General features: G+C 46.4%; 1 protein-coding gene across 2 annotated transcripts in view; it reads left to right on the top strand.

The window, feature by feature from the left end:
- The window catches only part of CCDC91 (coiled-coil domain containing 91), a 181,348-nt gene that overhangs the window by 131,120 nt on the left and 30,707 nt on the right, over positions 1-19,521 (top strand). For both annotated transcript variants that reach the window (XM_084766575.1, XM_084766576.1), the window contains 3 exons: positions 9,085-9,177; positions 9,266-9,334; positions 11,172-11,348. In XM_084766575.1, the coding sequence (XP_084622701.1) occupies positions 9,085-9,177; positions 9,266-9,334; positions 11,172-11,348 (339 nt within the window). The remainder of the gene's footprint in view (positions 1-9,084; positions 9,178-9,265; positions 9,335-11,171; positions 11,349-19,521) is intronic.

Here is a 19,521-nt window from a genome sequence, read left to right as displayed (position 1 = left end):
AAGACAATAGCCAACGTCAAATTAAGTGGAGTGAAACTTAAAGGGACTTCATTGAAATCGGGGACAAGACAAGGCTGTCCCTTCTCCATATCTCTTCAATATAGTACTTGACATTTTAGCAAGAACAATAAGACAACTAAAGGAGATCAAAGGGATACAAACTGCAAAGGAAGAAGCTAAAGTATCACTATTCACAGAAGATAAATTGAATACATAAATGACGCCCAGAATTCTACCAGATAACACCTGCAACTGATAAACATTTTCAGCATGGTGGCTGGATACAAAATTAACTTTAAAAAATCGGTAGCCCTCCTTTATACAAAGGGCCAATGGGCTGAGAAAGCAATTAGAGAAACAACGCCTTTCACAACACTCACAAATAATACAAAACATCTTGGTATAACTCTAACCAAGAAAGTGAAAGGCCTGTATGACAAGGACTTCAAGTCTCTGAAGAAAAGAAATTGAAGAAGATATCAGAAGACGGAAAGATCTCTGCAGAGAGAGAGAGGAGGCATTTTTACCGGGACAGTCAGAGGGAGACAGGTTGCAGATAGAGCAAATTCAGGTGAAGACAAAATGTGCCAAAGAGTGAGAAGGAGCCAGAAGACAGGAGCAAGTTGCTGGAGTTTAGTGCGTTTACATGAACCAAGACAAGTATATGGGTGTCAGAGTAAAACTTCTATGAGTGGGTTTTCTCTTCCTACCATGTGGGTTCTCAGGCACAAGCCCAGGAGGTCAAGGTCGGTATCTTCCCAATCGGGCTGCTATGAGATGTTTCTATTTGTTTCCTTTTACTGTGTATTCTTTTCCACTGTAGAGATTATGGTAAGTAAAGCTGAGTAAGCCAGCGCAATAGTCATCAATGCTGTAGCCGTTTCAACTCAGTCGAATAAGGCTGGAGCTCATCACTTTTGCTAAAAGTAGTGATGAAAATGCTGGCAAGGATGAGAGTGTTAAGCAGTAATTCTCAGAGGCTGAAAACATTTTATTCCTAGGTTAGATTGTACAGTCTAGAAGTTTCCAGGACTAGCCCTAGATTGGCAGACAGAGGTAGTATTTCCCTCAGAGACAACAATTGAAACATGAATAAAATTTCCTCTTACATATCTCCCATAGTCATGGATCAGTAAGATTAACATAGTAAAAATGACCATCTTGCCAAAAGGAATCTTCAGATTCAATGCAATTCCCATCAAAATTCCAACAGACCTTGAAAGAGCAATCCTGAATTTGTATGGTAATATAAAAAAACCTAAGAAATCAAAAGCAATCCTGCACAATAAAAGAACTTCTGGAGGTGTCACCATCCCTGATTTCACATTGTTCTACAAAGCATGAGTAATAAAAAACCGTATGGTGTTAGCATGAAAACAGAGAGGTCGATCAATGCAATTGAATTAAAGACACTTGATTTTATTTAACCGAGAAGCCAAAACCTTAAGGTGGAAAAAGAGAATCTTCACCAAAGTGCGCTGTTCTAACTGGATGTCTGCATGTAGCACAATGCAAAGAGATCCATGTTCATAACTCTGCACAAAACTCAAGTCCAAGTGAATCAACTTACTTTGCTTACAAGATGTGCAGGAATAAAGATGAAACAGAGATTGAGGGAATGGCCAGCCAAGGACTGGCACAACTTGACACCCATCCCGTGAGAGAAAGTCAACCCCTGTTGCTCTGCTGTGCTTGCAAACAGAGTCTAACGTAACTATCCTCTGAGATGCTCCACCAAGGAGCAGATCGAAACAGATGCTGAGACCCACAGCCCAACATTAGGCAGAACCTGGGCAGAGTCTCGTGGGACAGTCCAGGAAGAATAGAAGGACTCCGAGGAGACAAGGACTCCACAAGAAGACCACCAGAGTTAACTAACCTAGGTCCATGGGGGCTCAAGAGACTGAATCACCAACCAGAGAGCCTGCATGGACTGGACCTAGATCCCCGACACAGATGTACCCAGTGGATAGCTTGGTCTTCCCTAGCAATTGGAGCAGAGCTGTCTCTGCCATGGACACAGTTGCCTGCTTTTGGATCACTTTCCCCAAGCTGGGCTGCCTTGGTGGAAGAGATCGAGCTTAATCCTGATACGACTCGCTGTGGTGGCCTTGAAGCTTTGGTCTGGTTGCGTGTGGGAACGTAGTTAACTTACTGCCCCTGTTTCTGGCAGTAGTTAGATAGGTGCCAGCCTTGTTTTCCTTTCATTGTGGCTCATGAAAAAAAAATGCTTGCTTGTTTTTAATCAGTCAGCAGTGGACCTAGTTCTTGCTTTTCTTTGGGTTATATTGGCAGTGGTGCTAGAACTCCAAACGTGTCCGTATAACGTGTGGCTAACTCACTGTCAGAGCTTTCAATGCGTCCTATTCTCTACTTTAAAACACAGGCCACTCTGTATCTGTACCTGTAAGATGCTAGTGTAATAGGATTGGTTATAAAATGAATTTTATATAGTAATAAATGCTACGCTGGTGATGAAAGCAAACTGCAGTAGGTCAAAGATGGTTCTTCCGGAGCTGGTGAGAAGACCTGACAGACAGGAGTGTGTTCGTGGGGCCTGAGGGTTTGAACTGACGGAGGAGGTGAGCCTCTTGCAGCCTGCTACAGTGCTCTTCACACCGAGCTCACCGCCACACCGTCTTGCAGTAACCACCAAAGCACCTACTAAGCTCTTTATACATAGTCTACACAAGTGTTTTCAGAGAGGTGGGGCCATATCCGCGATGGAGGCTGAGGAGCCACTTTTCTAATACTAAATTCTACTGTTCTTTGTGGCACTTAAAAATATTTATTTATTTATTTATTTATTTATTTATTTATTTATTTATTTATTTTTTACACATATTCTGACCACATGTACACCTGCATGCCAGAAGAGGGCACCATATCTCGTTTTAGATGGTTGTGAGCCACTATTTGGTTGCTGGGAATTGAACTCAGGACTCTTAGACAGTGTTCTTAACCTCTGAGCCATCTCTCCAGCCTGGCACTTTTTTATTTTAAACCAGGATATTTTTTTTTTGAGCTTCCAAATTTTGGGTTAGTTATTTGTGTACCTTAAAGAGTTTGAGAATATCAGAGTGTGATAGTTCCATCTTTAATTCTGGGTACGGAGATGTGTAGTTCTTGGTGAGTTCCAGACTAGCATGATGCATATAGTATGACCCTGTCTAAAACCTAAATCAACGAAGACTTTAAAGATGACCATAACAAGCGGTCCTCAGTGAGTGGCACAGCGTTCATCCTTACCACCCACGGCTGCTGAGCCTGTGGTTGGGGCCTTTGCAGCCTGCATGCTTGCTCCTGCAGACAGACATCCTTGGACACCACTACATCTCAAAGCCCATGGATGTCTGGATTTAGCCCAGTTTCGAACATTAACCCTGAGTCAGGTTGTTGATATTTGTAAGAGAAATAAAGATGTGTTTTTAAGGCAGTTTGTGACTGCTTTATCTGTGGTACAATGGTTAAATCCACCTTATGTTTATATAGGAGAATTTTACTTAGTCATAAAAATAAATCAATTACTGATAACATGCAGCCAACTGCTAAACATCAGTTAGTCTGATTTTAATCTCTATAAGCATGGAGAGTTAAAATACTTTTCTGCCCTTCCGCCTCATCTTCCCAAGAATCAAAGATGGTGATAGAGGAGGGGAGGTAGTTTTGCCTTATTATAAATTAGTGTTTTGAAAAGGACAGGAATAAACAGATGAAATCAATTCTGCTATAGACTGCCATGAGTGAAGATCTCTGTGGAATATTAACTTTGTAGCTTTTTGTTGCTAAGGCTCAGATTACACATCCACATGAGGAAAATATGGTACAGCAGTGCACTGTGGGTGCTGGGTGATAATCCACCTCACAGGAAGCGTGAGTGTGCAAAAAAGCTCAGGGGGCCTCAGGGCACGCTTTCAAGTGGCACGTCCATCAGCTTTGTCTTGGTCTGCACAGGGCACAGTGCATTATTTTCTCCATGTGGAGCTGACACATTAGTGTGCATGTCCTGCTGGCACTGCTCGTGTTGGCTGCTGAGGAGGCTGGGCTCACTTGTCACTCACTAATGTCCGTTCATCCAGGAGCTTTTCAAGGAAAGGTTGTTTCCAAAGTTACATATGACTCTGAAATGTTTTTATTTTAATCTAAAAGTTATTTTTTGAGTTATGCTTAGCAAACCTTTGTAAGCCTAAATTGGTTAGTTTTCATCTCAAGAATCATACTTATCTTTTTCATGTTTATGTGTGTGGTGTATGTATGTATGTATGTATGTATGTATGTATGTATGTATGTATGTTTGCATGTGATAGGCATGTGTACATGTGAATATACATAGGTGTGCAGCGTATGTGGAGGCTAGAGTTTGAGTCACATCTCTTCCTCTTTCACTCTCCACCTCATCTATGGAGACAAGGCCCCTTTTTTAAACCCAGAATTTTCCTGTTGGTATAGTCTAGCTGGCCAGTTTGCTTTAGGGATTCCTTGTCCCTGCCTCCTGAGCAATGGGACCACAGGTGTGTCACTACGCTCTCCCAGCATTTACAGGGATACTAGCAACCCAAACTCAGATGCTCATACTTGGTTACATGACAAGCACTTTACTGTTCCACCATCTTGCTAGCTCCAGTTTATCAGATTTTATTCCGTTGCATGTATCCTCACGTGTGGCTTCTGTGGTGGTGCTAGCGTTGGAGCCCAGGCCTTTGTCTCAGGCGAGCACTCTGCATGGAGCTCTGCTCATTTCAGATGGGGTTGGACTCCCTGTGTAGCACAAGCTGGCAGTGAGCATGGCATTCTCCTGCTCAGACCTGGAGCCTGGATTTATGTGTGTAACTAAAACGGGCTTGATGCTGTCTGTGACCCCTGCACTTACGTGGGGATGAAAGCTGAAGGCTTTCCTGTCATTGCTGATGCAGTCAATTGGTGGTCAGTCAGTTGTCTTTGACAGATCCATATGGTACCAGTAACTTTTCCGTCAAATCTCGGCCTGTACTATAGCTGTAATAGACTTGCTGTTCAGGAGAAAGCACATCTTTACTGTGATTTTTGTTGCTTTTCAAAAATGACATGGGAAGTAAGATTGTAGTTGGAGCAGGAGTGACATAGTACCTTACTTGGGACGCTGGTCACTCCATCAAGGCTCTAAAAGCAGAATGCCATTAGAGAACGGGCACACCCAAGAAGTAGTAGATGGCTGGAAATAATCAACCTCAGGGCTGAAATCAATAATTTAGAAGCAGAACACAATTCAAAGAATCAACAAAACCAAAGCTGGTTCTTTGCGAGAATCAACAAGATAGACAAACTCTTAGCCAAACTAATGAAATGGCAAAGGGAGAATATTCAAATCAACAAAATCAGAAATGAAAAGGGAGACATAACAACAGACACTGAGGAAATCAAAGAATCATTAGGTCTTACTTCAAAAGCCTATATGCCACAGAATTTGAAAGTCTAAATGAAAGGGACAATTTTCTGAATAGGCTCTACTCACCAAAGCTGAATCAAGATCATATAAGCAAATTAAATAATCCTATATCTCCTGTGCAAATAGAAGCAGTCTATCAAAAGTCTCCCTACCAAAAAGGCCCAGGGCCAGATGGTTTCAGCGCAGAATCCTAACAGATGTTCAGTGTAGAACTAATGCTTGTGCTCTTCAAACTATCCCACAAAATTGAAATGGAAGAGACATTACCAAACTCATTCCATGAGGCCACAGTCACCTTGATACCTAAAACACACAAAGACCCAACAAAGAAAGATAATTTCAGACCAATTTCCTTTATGAACGTTAAAGCAAAAATACTCAATAAAATACTCACTAATTGAAAACAAGAATACATCAAGAATATCATTTACCATGTCCAAGCAGGCTCCATCCCAGGAATGCAGGGATGGTTCAGTGTATGGAAATCCATCAATGTCATCCACCACATAAACTGAAAGGAAAAAAAACCCCACATGATCATCTCCTTAGATGCTGAAAAAGCATTTGACAAAATCCAACACCCACTGATGTTTAAAGTCTTGGAGAGAGCAGGGATACAAGCCACATACCTAAACACAATAAAGGCTATATACAGCAATCCCATAGCCAGCATCAAATCAAATGGAAACTCAAAGAAATTCCACTAAAACCAGGGAGTAGGCCAGGCTGCCCACTCTCTCCATACCTATTCAGTACAGTGCTTGAAGCTCTAGCTAGAGCAATAAGACAACTAAAGGAGATCAAGGGGGTCCACATCAGAAAGAAGGAAAGTGACCCCCAAAATTCCACCCGAGAGCTCCTACAGCTGATAAACACCTTCAGAAAAGTGGCTGGATACAAGATTAATTTAAAAAAAAAATCAGTAGCCTTCCTCTATACACATGACAAATGGGCTGAGGAAGAAAGTAGGGGAACCTGCACCCTTCACAATAACCACAGATAATATAAAGTAGCTCTAGCCAGGCAAGTGAAAGACTCATATGAAAAAACAACAACAACAACAACAAAACAAAACAAAACAACCTTCGTCTCTTTAGAATGAAATTGAAGAAGATATCAGAAGATGTAAAGATCTCCCATACTCATGGATCAGTAGAATCAACGTAGTAAAAATTACCATCTAAATATACAGATTCAATGTAATTCCCTATCAAAATACCTACACAGTTCTTTACAGGCCTTGAAAGATCAATTCTCAACTTCATATGGAAAAACAAACAAGCAAAAAGACCCAGAATAGCTAAAACAATCCTGTACATAAAAGATCTTCTGGAGGAATCTCCATCCTCGATCTCAAGCTGTACTGTAGAGCAACAGTAATAAAAACAGCATGGTACTGGTATAAAAAGAGGATGGTCGATCAATGGAATCGAATCGAAGACCCAGAAATAAATCCACACACCTGTGGACACTTGACTTTTGATAAAGAAGCCAAATCCATACAATGGAAAAATGATAGTATCTTCAACAAATGGTGCTGGTCTAACTGGATGTCAACATGTAGAAAAATAAAAATAGACCCATATTTTTCACCCTGCACAAAACTCAAGTCCAAGTGGATTAGAGACCTCAACATAAAACCAGACACATTAAATCTGTTGTTAGAAGAAAAAGTGGGAAAGAGCCTTGAACTTATTGGCACAGGAGAAAACTTCCTGAACAGAACACCAACAGCTCAGGGTCTAAGATAAACAATTAATAAATGGGACCTCATGAAACTGAAAAGCTTCTGTAAGGCAAAAGACACTGTCACCAGAACAAAGCGACAGCCTACAGACTGGGAAAAGATCTTCACCAACCCTACATCTAACAAAGGGCTAATATCCAAAATATATAAAGAACTCAGGAAATAAAACACCACCAGACCAAATAATGTAATTTAAAAATGGAGTACAGAGCTAAACAGAGAATTCACAGCAGAAGAACATCAAATGACCAAAAAACACTTAAAGAAATGCTCAACATCCTTAGTCATCAGGGAAATGCACATCTCATACCCATAAGAATGGCTAAGATCAAAAATTAAAATGCCAGCACATGCTGGCAAGGATGTGGGGAAAGGAGAACAGTCCTCCGTTCCTGGTGGGAGTGCAAATTTGTACAACCATTTTGGAAATCAATCTGGTGCTTTCTCAGAAAATTGGAAATAGTGCTACCTCAAGACCCTGCTATTCCATTCCTGGGCATATACCCAAAATATGCTCTACCACACAGCAAGGACATTTGCTCAACTATGTTAATAGCAGCCTTATTCATACTGGAATCTGAAATCAACTTAGATGTTCCTCAACTTAAGAATGGATAAAGAACCTGTGGTACATTTACACAACGGAATACTACTCAGCTATTAAAAACAAGGAAATCATTAATTTTGCAGGCAAATGGATAGAGCTGGAAATGATCATCCTGAGAGGTAATCCAGACCCAGAAAGACCCATATGGTATACACTCACTTATAAGTGGATGTTAGCCCAACATAGATGTCCTCTGAGTGACTCCACCCAGTGGGGGATCAGGAGAGATGCTGAGACTTCCTGCTGCACTCCGGGTGGATCACTGAGAGTAGTGTGGAAGAATAGGGGGATGGAAGTATCCCGATGGTTCAGGAGCCCCACACCGAGACCATCAAGGCTGGCGGATATGGACCGAGGGGGATGTCTGCACAAACTGTTGCACCAAGGACAATGCATTGCAGTAAGCGTAGACCCCCTGCTCAGATCTAGCCAATGGACAGCTCATTCTCCTCTGACATTAACTCTGGTGCACCTCGCCTTAGTGGGGCGGCCTGGTGGGGGGGGCACACACAGGAAGAAGAAGCAGGGTGTCTGGATGAGACCTGATAGGCTGTGGTCATATGGTGGGGGAGGAGGTCCTCTTCTGTCACAGTCTGGGGGAGGGGAAGAGGGAGGAAGAGGGAGGGAGGGTGGGAGAGGGAAGGTAGAAGGGAGGGGATAACAGTGGGGATGTAATCTGAATAAAAGAAAGAAGCCTCCATTCAGATGCCAGCTCCTGCACACTGGCTCTGCACTCTGGCTCCACACACTTGCTCCACACACTCCCTCTGCACTCCAGCTCTGCACACTGACTTCACACACTCGCTCCGCACACTGGCTCCACACATTGGCGTTGCCTTAGTTTTACTTGGTTTCAGAGGTTCCATTTTAGAAACTGGTGAAATCTTGGAGTGAGAAGAACTGTCCACCTCTTAGTCTTCCACAGAGCTTATGCAGAGACCTGTCACGTCTGTCACATCTGTCACATCTGTCCCCCAGCAGGTGCTCATCAAACCAGCAACTTGCTTTTCTTAGCTCTGACTGCTTCTGCGAGATGTTACTTTGTTCACACGTTTCATGGTCCTATCGAAGTGAAGTTGTAGTTGGTAAGCCAGCTTGAGCTGTGTGCTTTGCTGAACTTGAGAGTCTAACAGGATCTCTTGGATGACTTGTCTGCCAGCTCTGGTCTCCTGTACCCTCCACCCTCATTTTGCCAAAATTTTCATGTTTCCTCCGGTTCTCACTGGTTACCGGGTACGATTGCGCTCTGTTCTCCCTACTGGTAGATCTTTGGAGCCATAACAGACCAGGTGTCTTTCCTTGTAGCATCAGCGACTCCTGCAAGTGCTAGACACCGAGAAGGAACTGCTAAGAGAAAAAATCCAGGAAGCTCTGACACAGCAGTCGCAGGAGCAGAAGGTAAGGCCTCGGGTAACTCCAGGGTCAGGGAGGAAGTGTTTCTGCTGCCTTCTGTGGTACATCCTTCCTGCTGTCTTCTCATTCGCAGGAAACACTGGGGAAGTGCCTGCAGGAGGAAATGCAGAGGAATAAGGAGACACTGGAGTCGGCTGTGAAGGTAGGTGTGCCCTGAGGGAGTCGGCTGTGAAGGCAGGTGTGCCCTGAGGGAGTCGGCTGTGAAGGTAGGTGTGCCCTGAGGGAGTCGGCTGTGAAGGTAGGTGTGCCCTGAGGGAGTTGGCTGTGAAGGCAGGTGTGCCCTGAGGGAGTTGGCTGTGAAGGCAGCTGTGCCCTTCGGGAGTCGGCTGTGAAGGCAGGTGTGCCCTGTGGGAGTCGGCTGTGAAGGCAGCTGTGCCCTGAGGGAGTCGGCTGTGAAGGCAGGTGTGCCCTGCGGGAGTCAGCTGTGAAGGCAGGTGTGCCCTGCGGGAGTCAGCTGTGAAGGCAGGTGTGCCCTGCGGGAGTCAGCTGTGAAGGCAGGTGTGCCCTGCGGGAGTCGGCTGTGAAGGCAGCTGTGCCTTGCGGGAGTCGGTTGTGAAGGCAGGTGTGCCCTGCGGGAGTCGGCTGTGAAGGCAGCTGTGCCTTGCGGGAGTCGGCTGTGAAGGCAGGTGTGCCCTGCGGGAGTCGGCTGTGAAGGCAGCTGTGCCTTGCGGGAGTCGGCTGTGAAGGTAGGTGTGCCCTGCGGGAGTCGGCTGTGAAGGCAGGTGTGCCCTGCTGACTCATAGTACTGCTGTTCTTCCTCAGTTGAATTAAATCTCATCTCATTAATAGATTCTAGAAAAATTCCATTTTTTCTTTGCTTTTCAACTTATAATATGACCATTCATATTCCTGTTAACTTATTTTAGGACATGATGGCACTGAATGACTTTGCAGCATAGATTATTACTTATTTGAAAATGGCTATTTTAGGACACTGATACCCACCTCTAGTACAGAATTGGTATCACCAGGGAGACAGAAGTTAACATATATGCTAGTGACTTAAAAGTCGGCTCAGTAACATAGCAGCTATTTGAACGCCGTACAGAATCTTACTTTGTTGAGGGTGGTGATCCAAGAACTATTATGATTTGCCACCAAGGCAATGAGTAATTAAGTTACTAGATAATTAATTAAATTAAAAATAAATTGTTTAGCCACATTAAAACTTTCGAAATAAGAAATCACCTTTGAAGTGAGCCTTGAGAAGTGTCTAGTCTCCTGAGCTGACTTGGGATTTGAGTCTGTAGCTAAGGCAGAGTTATGGGATGGTGGCTTACATGTGTCATCCTGGAAAGAACTATTGGCTTCTGGGAAATAGGAGACTAGACGCAGGAGTGTGTGGGCGTGAAGTAAGAGATAAAGGAATGGGCAAGTGGGAGCTGGGAAGCCAAAGGGTACAAGTGCAGAAGTAGCGCTCCGGTGAGTTCCGCACCTCTGTTAGGCATGGCTGCTGTGAGCGTGGATCCAGGGAGAGCAGGATGTCAGGCCCTTCCCTTGACTGGAGGCCGAGGGAGACTGAGCAGCGGTAACAGCTGGGAAAATCCCCATTTGCTTTCCAGGACTTAGGGACGTTGCTGAGGACACTGGTTCCTCTGTGGGTGAATGTGATGCTCCTTAGCTTACTAGGAAATGGACGGCATGAATCAGGGCTTTCTCAGTACAGCTGTTCAGCAATCCTGTGCCCATTACAGGAGTCTCGTGACCTGAAAGTCATATTTCGGTTTGCATGCGTTTTCCTTATCGTAACTGACTTTGGAGACCTACCTTTTGATGCCTACTGCCTTAAGCTAAGACTTGATTTCTTTAAAGTGCAGAAATGTCAGAGTAAGGAGGGAAAACTATAAAAATGATTGAAGGCACCATGCCTTCACTCAGCGTGCTTAGAAACGACGCCGTCGGGCCTAACTGCTGGTCAAGTGTCGTGGCTGCATTGACCTTGTTGTTAACACTTATATTTTGGTCATTTTGTTTCGCAGCTTGAGAAAGAAGCGATGAAAGATGTTATCTCCAAAGCAGTGGAAGAGGAAAGGAAAAATCTAGAAAAAGTCCATGCTGAAGAAAGAGAAATGTGGAAGACAGAACACACAAGAGATCAGGAAAGGGTGGCAGAGGCCATCCAGGCTGCAGTCCAGGAGCAGCAGAAGCTGAGTCAGGTGAGTGATCCCCGAGCGAGGCTCTGCGCTCCCTGCCTCAGGGGAGGCTCTGCGCTCCCTGCCTCAGGGGAGGCTCCTCGGTAGAATGTCTGATGTGAAGTTATTCTAGTCATTTGCTTTGACCTGTTTGTTTCAGAAAGCTCAGAACCCACAGTTGTGTTTCATCATTCCCACTGCAGGAAGTGGCTGTGAGGGAGCAGCGTGGGTGACTGCGGCAGGGACAGGACCACTGCAGGAAGTGGCTGTCAGGGAGCAGCGTGGGTGACTGCGGCAGGGACAGGACCACTGCAGGAAGTGGCTGTGAGGGAGCAGCGTGGGTGACTGCGGCAGAGGACAGCACCACTGCAGGAAGTGGCTGTCAGGGAGCAGCGTGGGTGACTGCGGCAGGGACAGGACCACTGCAGGAAGTGGCTGTCAGGGAGCAGCGTGGGTGACTGCAGCAGGGACAGGACCACTGCAGGAAGTGGCTGTGAGGGAGCAGCATGGGTGACTGCAGCAGGGACAGGACCACTGCAGGAAGTGGCTGTCAGGGAGCAGCGTGGGTGACTGCGGCAGGGACAGGACCACTGCAGGAAGTGGCTGTGAGGGAGCAGCGTGGGTGACTGCAGCAGGGACAGGACCACTGCAGGAAGTGGCTGTCAGGGAGCAGCGTGGGTGACTGCGGCAGGGACAGGACCACTGCAGGAAGTGGCTGTGAGGGAGCAGCGTGGGTGACTGCAGCAGGGACAGGACCACTGCAGGAAGTGGCTGTGAGGGAGCAGCGTGGGTGACTGCGGCAGAGGACAGCACCACTGCAGGAAGTGGCTGTGAGGGAGCAGCGTGGGTGACTGCAGCAGGGACAGGACCACTGCAGGAAGTGGCTGTGAGGGAGCAGCGTGGGTGACTGCAGCAGGGACAGGACCACTGCAGGAAGTGGCTGTCAGGGAGCAGCGTGGGTGACTGCAGCAGGGACAGGACCACTGCAGGAAGTGGCTGTGAGGGAGCAGTGTGGGTGACTGCAGCAGGGGACACACAGAGCTTCACTCCCACGTGTTGACTTCAGCGTTGTCGTCAGCTGCCATTCTGGTGCTTAAAGCCTGCGCTTCTGCTCAAGGAAACTGGCAGAAAAATATGGCTTCTGTGGAAAGATCTGTGACGTTCATACCTCCCTTGCTTAATTAGTACAGTCAAATAAGTAGCCATGCTCAAACTCACTCTTTGTCTTAACTGAAGCGACTACCTGTTTTTCCCACAAGCCTTTTTTTGTTTCTTTTGATGCAATGGTAGAAAAACTGTAACCCAGCATTTTAAAAGAAGATGGGTAGGAAGCTAACAAAGGTGTCATGTCAAGTGTTTAGTAGTTGATGGTTAGTTGGCAAGAAAAAATAAAGCCACAGAGCTTGCTATGCACAGGAGAGAGCTTTGGAGGAGAGCAGAGCAGAGATGTAGCTGAAACAACGCCATTGTGGGAGGATAAGAGTGGAGCAGATACCAACTCAGAGGTAGCCAGCCAGCCCCTCCTGGGATGGATCCATACAGTGATCATGTGACAGATCAGGCAGACTGGGGGTGGGGGGGCTCTTCACGTCCAGACTTTTAGTCTGCATCCCTGGAGGGGGCCTAGGCAGTCTGGGAACTTATTAAAAATTCACATATGTGCACATTTTTCTGCAAAGACGATTTATACTTTGATTAAATTCTCAAGAGAATGTTAATTAGAAAACTTTTTAAAATATTGCAGTTGGCTTCCCCTTGCCTTCTAAACTTTCTATGTAAAATCTATTCCAAATTGATTAAATACTTAAAGTACAAACTTTATGTATCTAAGAATGCATGAGAAAAATATTAACATTCTTAAAAAGGAAGCCTAAACATGCTGTGAGAGCGATGGATTAGGTGCCACTAAAGTAGCTGCATAAAGTAGGAAATATTAGCAAAAATTTAGCAAAATCATACTTTTCCAAATTCTTAGAACTATTACTGCTTATTCAACAAATGGCTAAGTGTTACTAACCCAGCTCCGTAGAACTCTAACCTGCTCTCTTCCCACTCCTGCCTCCCAGTCTGGAGGGCCCACGGGGGTGGGGGGCAGGGGGCCCAGAAGCCGCAGGCCTAGAGAACTGCTTCTGTGACCAGCTCTGCAGCTCCTCAGGATTCCTGCTTTGTTTTTTATTGATGAATGCAATATTTTTGTTAGTTCTTGAGAATTTCATACATGAATATGTATTTTTATCATATTCCCAGGCCTCTCCCTGACTCCTACACATCCACCCGACCCCAGTGAGAAAGCCCGATAGCTGAGATGTCTGTCAGCGACAGAAACTAGTGATCATTATCATCTCAGCCCAGAAATGCCTGTTGAGGTAAAATAGAAGCTGGTAAAACTTAAAAGGAAAGATCTGTGAGTTTTTCTCATTTTCCATAATTGGCTTTGAAAATCTCTGCCTTCTTGAGCGTCACACACATCCTGAAGGGCCTGTGAGCCTGCTGGCCTCAGACAAAGATTCAGAAAGCAGAAAGTAAAGATACAGAGTTTCAATTACTGTGTCCAGGTTACCCCAGCAAGGGAACCTTCTAGAAAAGCTCCGAAAACTTAGTGATTCAAGAAAATTAGGACACCCCTCCCATCAAGCCGAGCATGAATCTAAAGTTTAGTAGTTCAAGAGAGTAAAAAAAAAAAAAAATCTGTGCCTCCCTCGCAGACCATAAGTCATCTAAAGCACCAATAAAAAACTTGAGTGGCTACATAGGAGGAGGACTACAGGCTTTGCAGAACTAACCCCTGGGAGCCACCTCAGAGACCCCAGACAAACAAACAGACAAACCATCTATACAAAAAATGGACACTCAGAAAATCACGTGCAGCCCCTGCCACTGACGAGTAGACTTTCAGGAAGATTCTTGCTGTGACCTCCTTGTGTTGAGCCCAAAGTCTCACTGTTTCAGAGGCCAGGTCTCATGCACAGAGCTGTAGCTAAGGATGGCTTTGAACTCCTGATCCTCTTGTCTCCGTCTTCGGAGTGCTGGGGTCCCAAGCACATCCGCCATCTGGCTTTATCTCAAATTTGTGAAAAAATTTATAGTTATCGCTTTAATGAATAATTGCATTCCTTAGAGAAAACTAGTTGAAAAAAATGAAGTTATTATAAACTGTCCTAAAAATTTCCCCATGAGTTTAATTAATTTTCTAAATGAGTTATGTGGCTAGAAATATTAACTTAAAAATAGTGATAGGAATCTGGAATCGTCCCTGGCTTTCTTTTCTGCCCTGGAGCTCTGAAGCTGTGAGTTTTTGATTCATAGCGAAGGCCCTTGTCATCCTAGGAAAGTCCCCAGTGTGAAGGTCACAGGAGCTGGCAGGACGTTACTGACCATACAACAAGGAGAACAGTGGCGTTCTTCATGCTGAGGTCATTCGGGTAGCTTTATTCCCCATGATTTCACAGGCTGTTCTAGACAAAGAAGCCACTTCAGTGATTGGGGGAGGGGTAGAGAGAGGAGCTGGCTATGGCTGGCCTGACATGACCAGTGGCCACCGCAGCCTGGCTAGTCACCTCTAGTGGGTGGCAGGTACTTTCCTAGTCAGTTGGTGATGTGTCTGATTTGACTTCTTAAGTTTTACCATGTTTTCCTAATCAGCCACATAAGGTGCCGCCATCAGACACTGTTACCAACCCAGGGTGTGCTTCTTACGTGGGTTCACGTCTGTGCGTGTGGAGGCTGGAGAGAGGGGGTTGACCAATGTCGGGCATCCCTCCTCAAGACCCGCTGTCCAGTTCCTTGGATTGGTTTCCCCTTTCCTTCAGCATGGACGGTTTCCTTGCTGTCCAGGCTCTCTGACTCAGCCACGGAGCCCCAGGGATGCCCTGTTTGTATTTCCCACACGCTGAGGAGACAAGCACGTGCTCACGTGGGTTCTGCATACTGAACCTCAGTAAACCTTAGGTTTTAGTTAAGACTGCAGTATTACAGAGGGGACCTCTTTGAGACATGAAAGGGAAGGTTTGTAACTCGGACTTATTTTCACATTGAGTTAATTTAAAATCTTTGCCCAGGAGGGGAAGTGTGTTTGTAAAGGACACCAGGCTACACAGGGGACAGGGCCATTGACTCGGGTGTCGCAGCAGAGCTCTGCCATGCTTCTGTGTCCTTAGACACGTAGCCCTTTCTGACGCTGCAGTCTTTTCCTAGTGGCTTAGACCCAACCACACTGTGGTTGTGTGGCACTGTGATTTGGGGCACTGTTTTCTCAAAAGCCACGGATAGTATAATCAGGACTTAAATTCTTCAAGAAATTGTCCATGGCCACCTAGGAGACCTTGAGAAGGAAGTGGTGTTTCTGTCCTAGTGTCTCAAGCAAGATCCTTTCCTAACCCCAAACCTCTCAGTACTGACATCTTGGCTTTACGTTCATTCATTCTGTAGTTTTTACTGAAGTATTTGACAGGAACCTCGTTTGTAGTAAGTGAAGCTCGGTGGCGCTCTTAATTGTCAAGAGTGCAGAATCTAGAAGGAAGCATGAGCTCCAGTCCTGCCCCAGCCCTTTCCCTCCTCTGTGGCTGCTGCCTCTTCCACTCAGAGAGAAGCCACACTCCACCCCATGGTGCCACCTGTAGTCCCAGCACTTGGGAAGTGGAAGCAGGGGCGTCAGGAGTTCAAAGCCATCCTCTGATATATGACACGCTCAATAAACAAAATCAAAATAAATTAATAATATATGATTGTTCTACATATTGCTCCCTCTATGACTGTCGTCTGCTTTACACTTTCATTGTGCGTGAGTGATTTGTTTTCATGCCAGCCAGTGTGCCGCACACCTGCCTCTTGCCTGTGGTTTTGGTTGTTAAACGACGGTGTTGGATCCCCCGGAAGTGCTTGTGAACTGCTGTGTGGGTGCTGGGAATCAGGGAGATCAAGCAAGTCCCCAAGACCAGCTGCTGCTGGACATGGGGGCTGTGAAGACTTTACTCTCTGGGCTCCAGGTGGCAACAGCAGCCTTGGCAGTTGAACCAGACGGCATCACGTTGTATCCTGACTGCATCTTGCCAATGTCCTGAAATATTAGATGAGGCCAAATTAAAAAGTAATAACTAATGATGAGCTCACATTCATGGTGATACTCATGAGAGCCTTGAGCATGACAGACCCGAACAGGAGAGCGTGTTGGGCGCTCTCTAGAAACGCGGGGTGTTTAACGTGTGGGAAGAGGGCCTCTGGCTCACCGACACGGTGGAGGAGGGACAGGTGGGCACTGGGGAAAGCAAACCTGCGCAGAGAGACAACTGTGGAAAAGGACAAACCCGGCACCTGAGGCAAGGATGGAGGGCCGTTCCTCTACAAGCTGCATCTGGCTGGCGTTGTGGTGTGGTCTTCAAGTGTGTTCTTCCTGCCCCAGCTGACTTCTGAAGTGGAGAAGGGACATGCGTGTGGTGGAGATTTGCGCTCCTCTGCCGGTGCTGCATGTGGTGTCTGTAGGAGTTGCTGCGAATACTCTGATTTAACAACATATACATACATGCCCTAAGACATTAAACCCCACTATAACTGTATGTGAAGTTATTATGTATCTATTAAAAATAAAAGTAACAGATACTTGGATGCCTCAGGCAGGAAGAACCGAGTTCAAGGCCAGCCTGAGCTACACAGCAAATTTAAGGCCAGGCCGAAAAATTTATGAGACCTTGTCTTAAAATAAGAAGTAAAGAGAGCTGTGGGTGTAGCCCAGAGGTCAAACATTTGTCACCCCATCATTAAACTAAGTAAAACCATCCTAGTGTAAACTGTCTCTCTGGCCAAGCTATAGTCAGCAGTGTTGAATCTGAAATTGTTAGACACTTGAGAAGCAGGACACCTCCAGGAGAAGAGTGTGTGGTGTTCAGGGTTATTTCCCTTTCTGGAGCCTCGAGCCAATGTTGGTACACTTAACGAGACTTTACAGCTGGCCGCCCATGGAGACACTGCATAGAGAGAAGGTTTGTCTTCCAGGCTGAACAAGATGTAAGAAAGGAGAAGGCAAGGTCTCCCAGTCAGCAGCAGCGCCCAGTGGACGTGCAGCCGTCCTCCTGAGTGGTCAGCAGCGCCCAGTGGACATGCAGCTGTCCTCCTGAGTGAGCAGTCAGCATAGCCCAGTGGACGTGCAGCCGTCCTCCTGAGTGGTCAGCAGCGCCCAGTGGACGTGCAGCCGTCCTCCTGAGTGAGCGGTCACCAGAGCCCAGTGGACATGCAGCCGTCCTCCTGAGTGAGCAGTCAGCATAGCCCAGTGGACGTGCAGCTGTCCTCCTCAGTGAGCGGGTCAGCAGAAGTGAGTAGCCCTGTGCTGAATATTGAGAACCTCGGCCTCCCCAGCCAATGCCATCTTGGTTTTCAGAATGCTGAGGGCCCTAGAACTGGAAGACAGCCCAAGTTAAATCCCTGAGTACATGTTACAAGAAATGGCCCCAAGGAAGCAAGGGCCAGTGGGCCACAGGCTGCAGCTGCAGGCACAGGCTGCCACCTGCTTTAGTGTGCAGCTCTGAAAACACAAGCAAAGAGTCAAGTATGAACAGACGGCTGCTCATGAGCACAGGGGTGAAAGGAAGATTTGGGGGAGATAAGTTATTAAAGGCTCGCCTTGATTCCTCAGACAGAGGCGTGCACACCAGACAAAGAAGAGTCTGTGTTTTCTCTCTAAGATTTTTTTTCTATGTTTTAATTTTATGTGTATGGGTATTTTCCCCACATGCGCGTCTCTGCACAAGTATCCCGGCTACCCATGGCGGCCTGAAGAGAATGCTGGATCCCTGCAACCAGACTTACAGACAGTTGTGGGCAGCCATGTCTGTGCTGGGGTTGGAACAGCCAGTACAGGGGCCTGTATTTATTATACCAAGATAATAAGAACATATATTGACAATATTAAACTCAGTGGTCAGATGAAGTTGTAAATGCCTTCTCTGGAGGGGTGCAGACATAGAGATGTGGTCCATCCGGTCCCTCAAGCCTGCCACCATCAGCAAGCACACAAGCCTCACTTGCCCTTGAGACTCTGCTGGCTAAGTCAAATGAGCCGCTACTTACAGCAAGCAGAGACCATCACAGCAAGCCATAGCTGGACCCTCTGGAGATCAGCAGATCGTGGGGAGCCCGTCTCTAGTGAGTCTGTCTCACAGCCCCTGCATCCCTGGCTCAGGCAACATTGTGGGAGAGGGGGCAGAAACACGTAAGAGCCGGAATTCCAGATCTCCTCCTGCGGGGGTCTCTCCTCGAGATGGCTGCGTAGTGAGCTGTGTGGCAGGATGTCCACTGCAGAGTGGCGAGCCCTGAGACTGTGGCCATGCGCATAAGAAGTGGCTAACAAATTCACCAGAAAAGAGAAGCTGGGCACAGCCTGGCCACAGCGGCGGCGGCGGCGGCATCTGAGCCTGTCCTGAGGGGCATCTGTGCTCTCGCTCTTCGTTTTGCAAGTACATCTGGCTTTTCTGCAACAACAACAAAACTTTTTAATCATCTTCCTTTCTAGCGGGTTGGCGACCACAGTAAGAGAGCTGGCGTCCCTGCCTCTGACACTTCTGTTAGGCCATTGCAGTTGTGGCTTCAGCAGCCAATCACAGACAGGTGCAGGGAGAGCGCAGCGAAGATCTGCGGACTGCAGAGCTGAGCTCGCCCAGGTCCTCAGCATGGAGAACCAGGGCCAGAGCAAGGTGCTGCAGCAAGTGCTGTGCTGTAACACGCCAGAGAGGAATCATTAGCGCTTCTGGGCCCAGTAGTTCAACAGAATATTGTGGAGGATCTAATACAATGGGGACTGTTTATAACTTACTGGTATAAATCAGTATAGTAAGAAGAGGATTTTTTTTTAACCAGTGTGGCTCTGAGGGTAGCAGAATTCAGGGTTCATTGTCCTCATCACCTAAGGTGCCAGCGCTCACACCTGGCCTCCTGCCAGCACGCGTCTGAGGTGATGAGGAGTGTTGGCTTCCTGGTGGCAGTCCTAGAGCCCAAGAGAACGTGATGTTTCCCTTTTGGCATTCGTTGCCACTCAGATTAATTACTTCAAAGTCAGTATGGCCTAAAAGGCACAGTACATGGATTTTAAATACAAGTTTTTCTTTTTACTCCGTCAGTGTCTGGAAAAACCTTCTGAACCATAGATTGAGCTTTAGGTTTGTGTGGAAATGGAAGTCTGTGGACACACAGAAAAGCACAAAAAGTACCC

The sequence above is a fragment of the Acomys minous genome (genome assembly GCF_964271855.1).
Source record: "Acomys minous genome assembly, chromosome: 17".
In the NCBI taxonomy this organism is placed as follows: domain Eukaryota; kingdom Metazoa; phylum Chordata; class Mammalia; order Rodentia; family Muridae; genus Acomys; species Acomys minous.
The sequence above is the reverse complement of the archived record's forward strand: the minus strand, read 5'-3'. Positions and strand labels throughout refer to the sequence as shown.